Raw genomic sequence first — 12,344 nt, 5'->3', positions numbered from 1 at the left:
CGCTGTGGATGTGCTTGTCGGAACCAGAGGGCACTGTCTCTGTGGAGCGAAGAGGAGGCATGGAAAGGGAGTGTGGGTTGGGGGGTTGGAGGGAGGGAGGGGGACAGAGCTGGAGAACCTGACTGTGACAGCCATGCCACTCCTCCCTCACTCCCCTCTTCTGTGGCCACTGCAGGGCAGAAAGTGCTCTCTCTCTCTGATGGCGAGGATGAGGACCGGCAGGCTGCTGGACCGTGTGCAGAGGTGGGGTCCGCTTGGATCCCGTCTGTACATGTTCCAGTGTATTATAGGCCGGCTGCCCTTTCTCCTCTCTCGGATGTGTTCCTATGACTCAGCTGGAGAGTACTCTTCATAGGTTGTTCTATCAGCGCTGCTTGGCTTTCTTCCCCACAAGTTTTCCTTGGGTGGCCCTGCAGGGCCATCTGCTCACACCACGTGGAGCCTCGCTCTCTGTCCAGCTGCACATGTGCCCCGGGCAGTCTGCAGCCACGTGAGGCTGCAAGAAGCATGCAAACCCCTTACAGAGAGGCCTTATTTTCCCCCTGATGGTATCCAAAACATCGAGGAGATAGATTATGTAGCCAACTTGAAAAACATTCTTTTTGAAAAAAGGGGTGTGTGAAACAGACCCAAATGGCCTTCTTTGTCCCTGGACCACATTTCTTCTTCTCTTTTATTTTTTTCCAGTTGAGCAAACACCAGCAGGTTAGCCTGTTCCGTTTTCTCATCTGTAAAGTGGGAATGATGTCACTCCCGCTCCCTGGCCCCTGGCTGGGGTGTCATGATAATTAAAGGAGACGCTAACGGCGAGCTCATGGCAATTGACACCAGTCAGAGGGAGTGGGGGTCAAACCCTTCACCTCTTTTGGAGCTGCTCAGAGACTCTCCCGGCGAGATTCATGGCCTGGCTGCTCCCTCGGGCCGTACTGTTCTCGTAAGGGATGGAATGATGTAACCCTCTTGGGAGAGAGACGGGCCAGCAAGTGGCGGCATCTTCCCATGGAGAGTAGGAGGCAGCAGCTCAAAGGTCACGTGGCTGCGGCAGTTCGACACTGTCACGTCGGTACCCACTCAGCCGACAACAGAATGAAACCCCACCGGCCCTGCTGCATCTCACAGCGGTTGTCATGTTTGAGTCCATTGCTGTGGCCACGGTGTCAACTTCTGCTGCCCCGCTACTTCATCAAGCATGGTGTCTGTGTCCGACTGGGTGGACCAGAGAAACAAATTCAGAGACACTTGCATGTGTGCAAGAGAGAACTTTATATCAAAGAGCAATTGCATATTAAGAAAACATCCCAGCCCAGTCCAGATCAAGTCCATATGTCTGATATTAGCCTGTATGTCCAATACCAGCCTATAAATTCCTCTTCAGACTCACACAAAACATGCAATGATGCAGAATGCATGAAGATCACAGGCCAGTGGGTGCAAAGTCTTGTGGATCCAGTGGTTGTACAAGCATCTCAGTGCTGGTGTGGGTCTCCACATGGCTCTCCCAGATCCAGGGCTCTGGCTCCATCAGCTTAGCTCCAGGTGGCTTGTCAGCAGGAATGTCTCACAGGGAGACCAGCAGAGAGTGTGGGGTTGGCCTCCAGTGAGCTATTTATTTCCGTAGGGCTTCCAAATGAGGTCATCAAGCTGCGACCTGATTGACAGGCTCAATGCCACCCCCATTCACTCTCCCTAGTCTCAAGTTGACACCAGGTTATGTAACTACCACAACATCATTCTCCAGGAACTGGTCTCTCCTGACAACGTGTCCAAAGCACGTGAGACGACGTCTTGCCATCCTTGCTACTAAGGAGCATTCTGGCTGTGCTGCTTCCACAACGATGTACTTGTTCTTCTGTTGGTCCACGGTCCTTTCACTATTCTTTGTCAGAGGCATAATTCAGATGCATCGATTCTTCTCCAGTCTTTTTACCCCAACATCCAACCGTCACATGCATATGCCAGTACCGTGGCTCGGGTCAGGAGCACCTCCGTTCTCCAAGCACCGTGCTTGCTTCTCCAGACTTTAAACAGGTCTCATGCAGGAGGCTTACCCCATGTCAGGCAGCTCGCCACATGGAAAGAGCTTTAGGCCATCATGTGGTGTCAGCCAGCTTGAGTTGTGGAATAGAGGTCTCCTTTGGGCCACCGGTCATCAGCACGTGTGGCCGGGTGGAGAATGGCCCTTTGCAAGGCGTCCACAGCCTGCTCTCTGGGATCCGTAAATGTGCCCTTATTCAGGGAATAGGTTTTTGTAGACACGGTGAGGTTAGTTGAATCCGCAGAGGGCCTGACACTCAGCCGTATTTGCAGATGAGAAGGGAGCAGGTTCCCAATGCTATGGGACCCCTACTATGTGTGTGTGTGTGTGTGGGGGGGTGTTGGTGGGGGCATCTCTCTTGTGCAGATAAAGGGAAGGGACAACGGCCAGTTTCCTTCAGAGTCAACGAGGTGCGGGCTTGCATACCATGACTACGGCCAGCTGCAAAGGAGGCGGAGAAAGGCCCCTTTCACTGGATGGGTCCGAGGTCTGGAGCCAGGGAGGAGCACATTCGTGGGGACCACTCCTGTCTGCTGCATGGGCCCAGGGGTCATCTAGAGAAGGGCTGGCAGGACCTGGCGGGGAGGAAGAGACCCCATATGGTGCCGGGGACCCTGCCCCAATGGGTTGACAGGGCAGAGGAGGCCTGGGGCACGACCACAGGGAGGCTTCCCCGAGGGCAGAGTGAGCTAAGCCTGGCAGCCTGAGTGGACTTGACCCAGAGACACATTTCCTCTCTTGAAGGCAGCTGGATGCTTCTTCACCCGGACTCTGTTTTCTCATTCCGCGTGGATCCAGACAGGAGCCCTGGTGGGGTAGGGGTGACGCGTTGGGCTTGGGATCTGCAGTCCAAAGTCACCGGCAGGGAAAAGGCAGGGTTTTTCTACTCCTGTCAAGAGCTACGGTCTGGGACACTCACCGGGGACAGAGTTCAACTGTCCTATTCGGCCACGCTAAGTCGGTATCAGCTCCATGGCGGTGGGTTTGGTTCGGGGAGTCACGTACCCAGACGGCCCTTGTCTCTGTCCTGTTCTCCTGTGCGCTGGGCCTGACATCTCCCCCCAGCTGTCTCAAGCTGTCTTTTTCTCCCGCCCCACCCACAGGCACCTTGGCTCTGGAGAAGGCTGCGGGGCAAGAGGCGGGCAGTATTGGCATTCTGCCTCACGATGACCCTGTCTGCAGTGGCCGTCACCCGCTTCCCCGCACTGCATCCAGCTGCCAGTCCAGACCCTGCCTTCACGGACCTCCGGCCGGTCACTGGTGGCCCTGCCCCCCACGTCCGGCAGACTCTCAGCTCCAACCGGAGGCCTCGGGCAAGAAGCCTGGGGCTCCGCAGGGGCTTGGCTTCACCCAGGAATCCCCATGGGGTCTGCACTGAGGAGCCCAGCCACCCAGCAAGAGTGGACAGGAGCAAGCAGGCCCCAGAGGGGGATGGCCGACACCCAGGGAGGGTCAGGAGGGACATTGCTTCTGTGGCTCTTGAAGGTTCAAGACTCAGCACTCAGCATCCTGGGCCGCTGAGGGAGGGTGGGGTCAGGAGCCCGGGCATCAGAGACCATGGCCACATGGGGCTGGCCAGTCCCTCCCAGGGGATCAAGAACAAGAGGGGCACCCTGGTCAGCCAGCTCATGGGGAGCGACTCAAATCCTTTCTGGACTTGGAGGGCTACTGCAGCATCGGCCCTGCAGCTGCACCTTGCTGATGGTAGGGGGTCGACAGGCACCGAGAAGAAAGCCCGGAGTGGTGGGCCACATGCTGGGGATCCTGGCCCAGCCCAGGGGGCGCCTTGGTGGCCTGGCTCTGTTGGAGAGTTGCAAGGGTCCGTCTGGTGTGATGCTGAGAGCCCTGAGTCATTGACAAGAGAGCCGATGCCCCCGTGGTTCACAGAGCATGATGTGCAGATGCTTGGACTGCTGGCCAGGGGAGCGGTGGTGGGCAAGGCCCGGGTGCCTGGCCACGGGCAGGTGCTACAGGTTGGCCTTTCTGCCCAAGGTGTCCTTCCAGCCCTGTCTCCTCCTGCATTCAGCCAGCATTGCGCCCAGGGGCTGTGCGGCCTCATCAAGAGGCCGGGAGACCTGCTCGAGGTCCTGTCTTTCCACGTGGACCGTGTCCTGGGGCTGCGGCGAAGCCTGCCTGCTGTGGCCCGGCGCTTCCACAGCCCCCTGCTGCCCTACCGCTACACTGATGGCCACGTGAGGCCCCTGGTCTGGTGGGCACCGGATGTACAGCACCTGGCCGACCCTGACGATGACCAGAACTCCCTGGCCTTGGGCTGGCTGCAGTACCAGGCCCTACTGGTGCGTGGCTGCAGCTGGCCAGGCCAGGCCCCATGTCTGGGCATCCACCACACCGAGTGGGCACGCCTGGCACTCTTCGATTTCCTGCTGCAGGTAGGTGGGGCTGATCGCAGGTGGGAGCACTGGTGGGGCAGGAGGAACCGGGACAGGATGGGTGGTAATGACCCCCCCACCTCCTTGCCTTTGGACCACCGGCATGTTTTGTTTTTTGATTAGTCATTTGTTGTGTATTCATCCCTGGTGGCATAGTGGTTATGCATTGGGATGTTAACTGCGAGGTTGGCAGTTTGAAACCGCAGGCTGCCCTGTGGGAGAAAGATGAGGCTTCCTATCCCCATAAAGAGTGACAGTCTGGGAAACCCACAGGGGGCAGTTCTGGCTATGAGTCAGCATTGGATCAATGGCAGTGAGTTTGGGGGTCTGAGTGTATCTGTGTTTGGCAGAGTTCTCTAGAGAAACAGAACCAGGACACATGATTTTATATATATAGGTAAAAGGACAGATTTGCACAGCATGAAGGAATATAACAGCAAATTAGTCCACACAGCAGTGCAGAGGGTTCAGTTCAAATCACAATGGTTGTGGAATAGTTAATATACTGGAGGTCCTTCAACTCACAAGGGTTGCTGGGTCCAAGGTCAAGGAAGCAGACAGCTGAGTCTTCCTTCAGGCAATGCAGGCAGAGTCTGCCCACAGGCAGCAGACAGCAGGATGGGTCACCAACAGTCAGCAGCTAGGGAGCTTATCAAAGCAGACCCAGATGGGATCTTGAATTCAAACCATGCAAGACAATAGGATCCACCAACCTCAAGCTCAAGTGATGTACACACCAGCAGTGTGGTGAAGCAGGCCTCAAGGTAACCTCAAGCTCTAGTGACATGATCCACGGATTGGCTGTCCCACAGGGAGTATAGCTCACAGGTTGAGGCAGAGAACTAGCTAAAGCCGCCACACACTGGTCTGATCACCAGAGAGCAAGAGAGAGGGGGCGGGGGTGGGGCTTGACAAGCCATTTATCTCTTTGCCCTCCAATCAAACTGTGACCTGCTTAATCCCTCATGTTCCTATGGGCCAGGTTGGCACCATACACCTAACCAACACAGTATCCATCCAGCTGTGTGCTGGACTCACCGTTTATGAGCTCAGAGAGTGCTTGTCAGCATTCCCAGGGCTTCAGCCAGTGGGTAGATACCTACCCTTCAAAACAACAACAACAACAACAAAACACCCCTAACCACTGCTGCTGAGTCTCTTCCCCTCGCAGGGACCCCCCAGACCAGAGGGGACCAGCCCACTGGGTTTCCAAGGCTGTGCATCTGCACAGAAGCAGACGGCCTCCTCTGTCTCTCATGGCGGGGTGAGGGGTGGCAGTGGATGTCAACTGCTCACTTTCTGGGTCGCATCGCAGTGCTTTAATGCCGCACCACCAGGGGGGCTCCCTCACACCCCAACCTCACTGCCACCGAGCCCACCCCAGCTCACCAAAACACCATGCAAGGGTTCTGAGGCTGGATGGGGGCAGACGGCCTCACCGTTCACCCAGGGCACAAGCGGAGCTCCCGAGGGGCTTGGCGGTGCTGACCTTGCAGCCCAACATTGACCCCACAGTGACCGACATTGACCCCATGGTGTCCAGGGTCTGAAGACAGATGTAACTGTCAGGCTGCTCTGAGTCGGAATCGCCTGGCAGCAGGCATCACCAATCACAGTGCCATAGAGATAGAAAAGCATGCAGGGAACGCTTAGAATTCACCCCTTCCTGGTGGCACTTTACATCAGCGGCTCCAATGGTGCACTCAGATTAAGCATTGGGCCCCTAACAGCAAGACAGGCCGTCCAGACCAGCCACTCGGAGGGCGACAGGCGGCCTTATCTGCTCCCAGAAAGATCTACAGCCCTGGGCACTCTGTCTAGGGCCACTCTGAGTCAGAACGGGCTCGATGGCAGTGCGTCCACCCTCCCCCCCCACCCCAACTGCATCTCTGCATCTTGAGGTTGTTTATCACCGCATCTCTGCAATGAAGACTGTGTTCTGGGGGCCCTATTGCATGCACCATCTCCCCCAGCCTCCACTGTGCTCTGTCTGGTCATCCTGGTGGTTTGCAGTTGGTCCAGCAGGGACTATTCACAGCGCAGGAGTGAGCAAGCTCCACGGGTCAGGGGTCCCTTCCGCTCCCAGAAAGCGGATTGTTGAACTGTCACCAGTGAAGCATTGTTTGTTCAACAAGGATTCAGAATGGCTGTCTGATTTGAAAATATGGTGTGTGTGTGTGTGTGTGTGTGTGTGTGTTCTCAACCTTCCTCATGCTGCGACCCTTTCATACAGTTCCTCATGTGGTGGTGACCCCCAACCATAGAAGTATTTTCGTTGCTACTTCATATCGCTGTAATTTTGCTACTGTGATGAATCATCATGTAAATATCTGATAGGCAGGACGTATTTTCATGGTTACAAGTTGAACATAGCAAAAGCATAGTGATTCATCACAAAAAGAATATGTAATTCTATATTGTAAAATATTTATTTCTAATGACAAATCAATGAAATGTTGTCTAGAAGCATGGTGCAGCATGGGTAACAGTCTTCGTGCTGGGTACTCATCTGTGGGCCTATCTGCATGTGAATGGATGCCTAGAGACGGACAGAGGAGTGGTGTCTCGGTTCCTAAGACCATCGGAACTGTGTGTTTTCCTGCGGTCTTAGGCGACCCCTGTGAAAGGGTCGTTTGACCCCCAAAGGGGTCTCAGCCCACAGGTTGAGAACCCCTGGTGGAGAGAGAGACAGAGATGATACTGGTCCACCCTGGGAGCTGTAGCATGGTCAGAGGACATGGTCCCTACTGGGTAAGAGTTAACCTTGAGTTTGCTGGGTGAGGAGCAGCCTGGGGATCCTAGGGAAGGGAGGGAGGGTCAGGGCAGCAGGGGTAATTGATGGGCTACGGGCACCAGCTCTTTACTGACTGACCTGTTGACAGTCAGCTGGCACCCGTGCCATCTGGAGAAACGGCCAGGGAGGAACCAAGACAGGAAGGGATACACAGCTCAGAGCCAGGTGCATGTGTGTCCACTGCGAGAACACGGGGCCGGCCCCTGGTCTGTAGGCACCTCTGTCGAGTCAAGAGAGCACCCTTTTAACTACCAGGCTCACCTAGGAGTCGGGTGGAGGGGTCGCTGGCTGGACAAGATTCAGGGTCAGAAGGGGCATCGGGGGTCGGGGGGGACGGGACCAATAGGCTGTCTGGTCAACACAGGATCAGTTTTGCAATGCGTCCCAGAAAGTTCTTTGGCAAGATTAAAGCGTGGGAGTTTTGCCACGGAAAAGACTAAAGTGGCTACTACCCCACTCCCTGTCTCCCAGCGCCCCCTGAGTGCCTCTGCTCAGTGGATGGAGGCCCAGGCGGGTCCAGGGTCCGGGCTTTGGCTCTGACCAGGCCTGGGTTTGAGCCCACCCCCGGGCCTCTGCCGGCTGTGTGGCACTGAGCAGGTTACTGGTGTCTCTGAGACTCACAAACTCACTCCCTGACCCCAGCGTTAGCTGCTCATGAATAAACAGGGCTCGGGGTCCCTTGTCTCCAGAGCTCTCCCTGGGGGAGTCCAACCTGAGTCAGGCAGTCCCTGTGAGGACTGAGGGAGACTCCCCGTCCATCTCCACGCACAGTGACTGGCCCTCTAGGACAGTGTGGAACTTCCCCCTAGGGGTCTCTGAGACAGTCATGCTTTATGGCGGTAGAAAGCCTCGTTGCCTTCCCATGGAGAGGCTGGTGGTTTCAAACTGCTGACCTTGATGTTAGCAGCCCAATGGGCACAACCACTACGCCATGGGGATTCCTCTTCTCTGATAAGCAGGCAGCCCTAATACACGGACGCTCATCTCTGTTTGAAGCTGGGAAACTGCAGCCCCCGAAGACCAGTGACCTGCCACGGTCAGAGCTGATGGAGCTGAGATGCATTAGCGTGGCATGGGAACGTACCTTCTCTCTCTCTCTCTCTCTCTCTCTCTCTCTCTCTCTCTCTCTCTCTCTCTCTCTCTCTCTCTCTCTCTCTCTCTCTCTCTCTCTCTCTCTCTCTCTGTGTGTGTGTGTGTGTGTGTGTGTGTGTGATGTGATGAACCAGAGCCGGAGGGTGGGACGCTTGCAGGGATGACTGGGGAGAGGGGATCTTGAGCCCAGCTGTAACACCCCTCGGAGCACCCACTGACGAGGTGCACATGGTAGCTTCCTGTCCCACACAAAGCCCCTCTGTCCCCGCCGCGGTCTGGGGTCCTCCGCAGCTGCCAGGCCCGCTCCGGGGACCGGAGTGTGTGCAGCCAAGGCACACATAGGTTGGGTGTGTGGCCAGATGCGGCTGGCTCTCTGGGCTTATGCCACTCCCATTCGCTGAACCTCAGTCAAGTCAAACACCCCCGTCTGGCTGCCGCCCCCTTCCTAGAAACCACTGGCCAGCCAGCCAGAGGGAGGCCAGGCGGCAGTTTGTGGGTTTCCCCAAGGAACTTTCTGGCTGGGGCAGAGGACAAGCTCCATGCCCAATGCACGTTGGATAACTTTATCCACCACCAAGCCTGGCTTAAAAAATTTTTTTTAATAGGGAGCTGCGGTAGTTATATAATATGATATTAATTTCAGGATTCAGACTGAAGGGGTGGAGTCTAGCCTGTCAATCAGGTCGTAGCTTGATGACCTCATTTGGAGGTGCTAAGGAGATCAATAGCTCACTGGAGGTGGGACACATACTCTCTGTGAGACACCCCTGTGGAGAAGACACATGGAGAGAGGCTGATGGAGTCAGATTTCTGGAGCCGGAGAAGCCACGTGGAGACCCCTGCCAGCACTGAGATTTTCACACCACTGGATCTACAAGACTTTGCACCCACTGGCCTGTGATCTTCTTGTATTCCACATCATTGCATGTGTTGCGTGAGTCTGGAGATTGGTATGGAACATATGGGCTAATAGCAGACTTATGGACTTGGTTTGGACTGGACTGGGATGTTTTCTCAATATTCCCCTGCTCTTGTCTATAAAGCTCTTTCTTACAGACATATGAGTGTCTATGAATGTGTTTGTCTAGTCTACCCAGACTCACACAGGAGCCCTGGTGGCATGGTGGGTTACGCTGGAATGTTCACCACAAGGATAGCCGTTTGAAACCACCAGCTGCTCCTTAGGAGAAAGATGGGGTTTTCAATGGGATGACATCTTTCTGTCTCGATACAGTCTCAGAATTTCACAAGGGCAGTTCTACCCTGTCCTGCAGGGTCATTGCGAGTCTGAGTCAACTTGATGGCAGTGAGCTTTTGGAGATATATATATATATATATATATATATATATATATATATATATATATATATATATATATATATATATATATATATATATATATATATATATATATATATATATATATATATATATATATATATATATATATATATATATATATATATATATATATATATATATATATATATATATATATATATGAAGCCCCAGTGGAGCTGTTGGGTTAGTATTGGCCTGCTCACCTCCAGGTCAGCGGTTCAAAGCCAACAGCCACTCCGTGGGAGAAAGCGAGGCCGGCTGCTCCCATAAAGATGGACAGCCTGGGAAACCCTGACTCCTGTCACCATGAGTCAGGATCCACTCGCTGGCGGTGGACTTGGTGCGGGTTGGGTTTCGTTGCATGGAGCAACGTGGTTACCCACTCATAGCACACATTTCTGCTGTCTCGTCTCTTGCACCAGCTGGAGCTCCCGCACAGGGTTCGGCACACATGAAGGAGGACGGGCCGGACAGTGTCTGAGGTCTCCGCACCCTTCAGCGACCCGCTGGCTTCAGCTGAGGGTGTGGCACAGAGCAGGTCACTGCTCCCGGTTTATCAAGAGTTCTTCATGCGGGGCATGTACAAAACGTGTACTTTTTTTCTTTTTAATCATATTATGGAGGGCTGGTACAGCTCATCACAATCCTTACGTCCATCCATTGTGTCAGGCACATTTCTACATTTGTTGCCATCATTCCCCAAACATTTTCTTCTACTTGAGCCCCTGGTATCAACTCCTCTCCCTCCCTCCCCCACCCCCAAACGTAGACTTTTCTGGAATGCCTTCTGCACGTCTGGAGGGGACTACATCGTCTCCCCGAGATATCCTTGGAGGCTGTTTGGGGTGACAACCTCTGCGTCTTGGTTGTATCAAACATCAGACCCGGCCAGAGGCCAGCCTGCTTGTGAAGTGCCCTGGTTTTGTGAGCTGCTGCTCAAGACAGAGCGTGCCCCTCAGGGTCCTAAAAACAAACCCTTGCTGCTGCTGTCAGTCTGGTCCATTCCAGATGGTCATTAGCCTTGTGTGACACAGCGACACTGCCCACACTGGCCGCTTTGGGTTGGTGCCTGCTCAGGTCTAAGAGTTTTCAGTGCTCTCTCTCAGGCTGAATGAGCAGCCACAGGCTCCACCAGGGCCCCTTCCCCTCATCCCACGTGCTGGTCAGTTCACACACCAGAGCTGCAGTTCTGACTTCCAAACGCAGGCTGGGGCAGGTGAAGAGGCCCACATGGTTTTACCTGAGCCTCCCAGGGAGGCTACCCTTGGCTGGGGGAGCACCGCAGGGCAAGTCCCCAGAGGAGGGCTGAGCACTGACTTCCAGTCAGTGTAGCCCGCCTGCTGTGCTCCATGGAGAGAGGTGCTGGGCTGGGCCTGGGGCTGCCTCCCCTCTATCCAAAGCCGCTCTACATCCTGGTCCCCAGCTGGGAGTTTGCCCTTCCCACAGGGCCTGAGAGGGATCTGGGTAGGAGGCAGGCCCCTGCACTGGGGGTGATCTGCACATGAACCTCCTGGGACCCACCAGGCCTAGGGGCCACCCCTCCCCCATAGCAGAGTCTGATGTCCTCTCCTTGGTAGACTGCAGTGTCTTGTCCCCCCAGATGTCCTAGGGTGTGTGTGTGTGTGTGTGTGTGTGTGTGTGTGTGTGTGTGTGAAAAAGGGAGAGAGGAAACCTTCAGGTCCTGGCATCCTAGGCAGGGAGACAAGTGCTGCAGGCAGGTGTTCAAGTCACAGTGTGTGGAGTGCCAGCCCCCACAATCGAATGGGTCCAAGGGGCAGTTCTGTCATTGAGGGATAACATTAAAGAGACATCAGACAAGATAAAGCATGCAAGTGCTCACCCCTGGGGCCCCCATGACTTCAGGAGCCAGGTCCTTGCAGAGAGAATATATTTCCAACCAAGGCTTATATACACTCTGGGGCATGCAAGCCCCCTAATTACAGGTAAGCACATGCGTAACAAAGTGGGCTGTACCCTAACCCTAAAGGTCCCTGAGTACATTGGAGGATTAACCTAATACCAGTGCCAGGGGCAGGTAAGGGGGGGGCTGTCTTCAGAGCCTAGGGAGCAATAGCACGCGTCTGCCTCTACAGTGATAGCTGCCGGCTACATAGCGATCAGCCATGTGCTTGTGAGGTAACTTTAAGGTAGCACTACTATGGGAGGATATAGTGGGGAACAACATTAATTATGAGAATGTGATTGGGACCCACCTCCAACTCACAAGGGTGACGGCCTCCCTCCACCCCAGAAACCCAGCCTGTCAGGCTCCTTAATATACGAGAATAAAAGGGTCATCCTTATGCACTCTCTTCCCGTCTTCTACTCCCACACTTGTGCTCCACAAAGACCTCCATCCACCCTCTCTTGCCAGTTGCTTCATTCATTCATTCATTCACTCACTCACTCACTCACTCACTCAAGATATTTCAACTAAGTCTCCAGGTTTTTTAATCATGTGCTGGGTGCTGGGGGTCAGATTGAAGCATGCCTCCCCCCGCACCACCCAGGAGCCCGCATAAAGCGCACACACATGCCAGCGGAACAGTCTGACTGAGTGGTGAGAGCCAGTCTGCTCGGGTTCGACTCCAGGCACCCTTTCCTAGCTGTGTGACTTGGGGCGCGTTGTTCACCCCTGTGACCCCTGTGACTCAGCGTCCTCATCCTGGAAATGGGGCGGGCCACAGCACCC

General features: G+C 54.7%; 1 protein-coding gene across 1 annotated transcript in view; it reads left to right on the top strand.

The window, feature by feature from the left end:
* Positions 1–12,344, top strand: part of GASK1A (golgi associated kinase 1A) — a 51,048-nt gene that overhangs the window by 33,577 nt on the left and 5,127 nt on the right. Inside the window, exon 2 of the mRNA XM_075555567.1 lies at positions 3,139–4,425. Coding sequence (XP_075411682.1) covers positions 3,139–4,425 — 1,287 coding nt within the window. The remainder of the gene's footprint in view (positions 1–3,138; positions 4,426–12,344) is intronic.

Source organism: Tenrec ecaudatus, chromosome 8 (assembly GCF_050624435.1).
Source record: "Tenrec ecaudatus isolate mTenEca1 chromosome 8, mTenEca1.hap1, whole genome shotgun sequence".
Lineage (NCBI taxonomy): Eukaryota > Metazoa > Chordata > Mammalia > Afrosoricida > Tenrecidae > Tenrec > Tenrec ecaudatus.
This window is presented reverse-complemented; position numbering and strand designations above follow the sequence as displayed.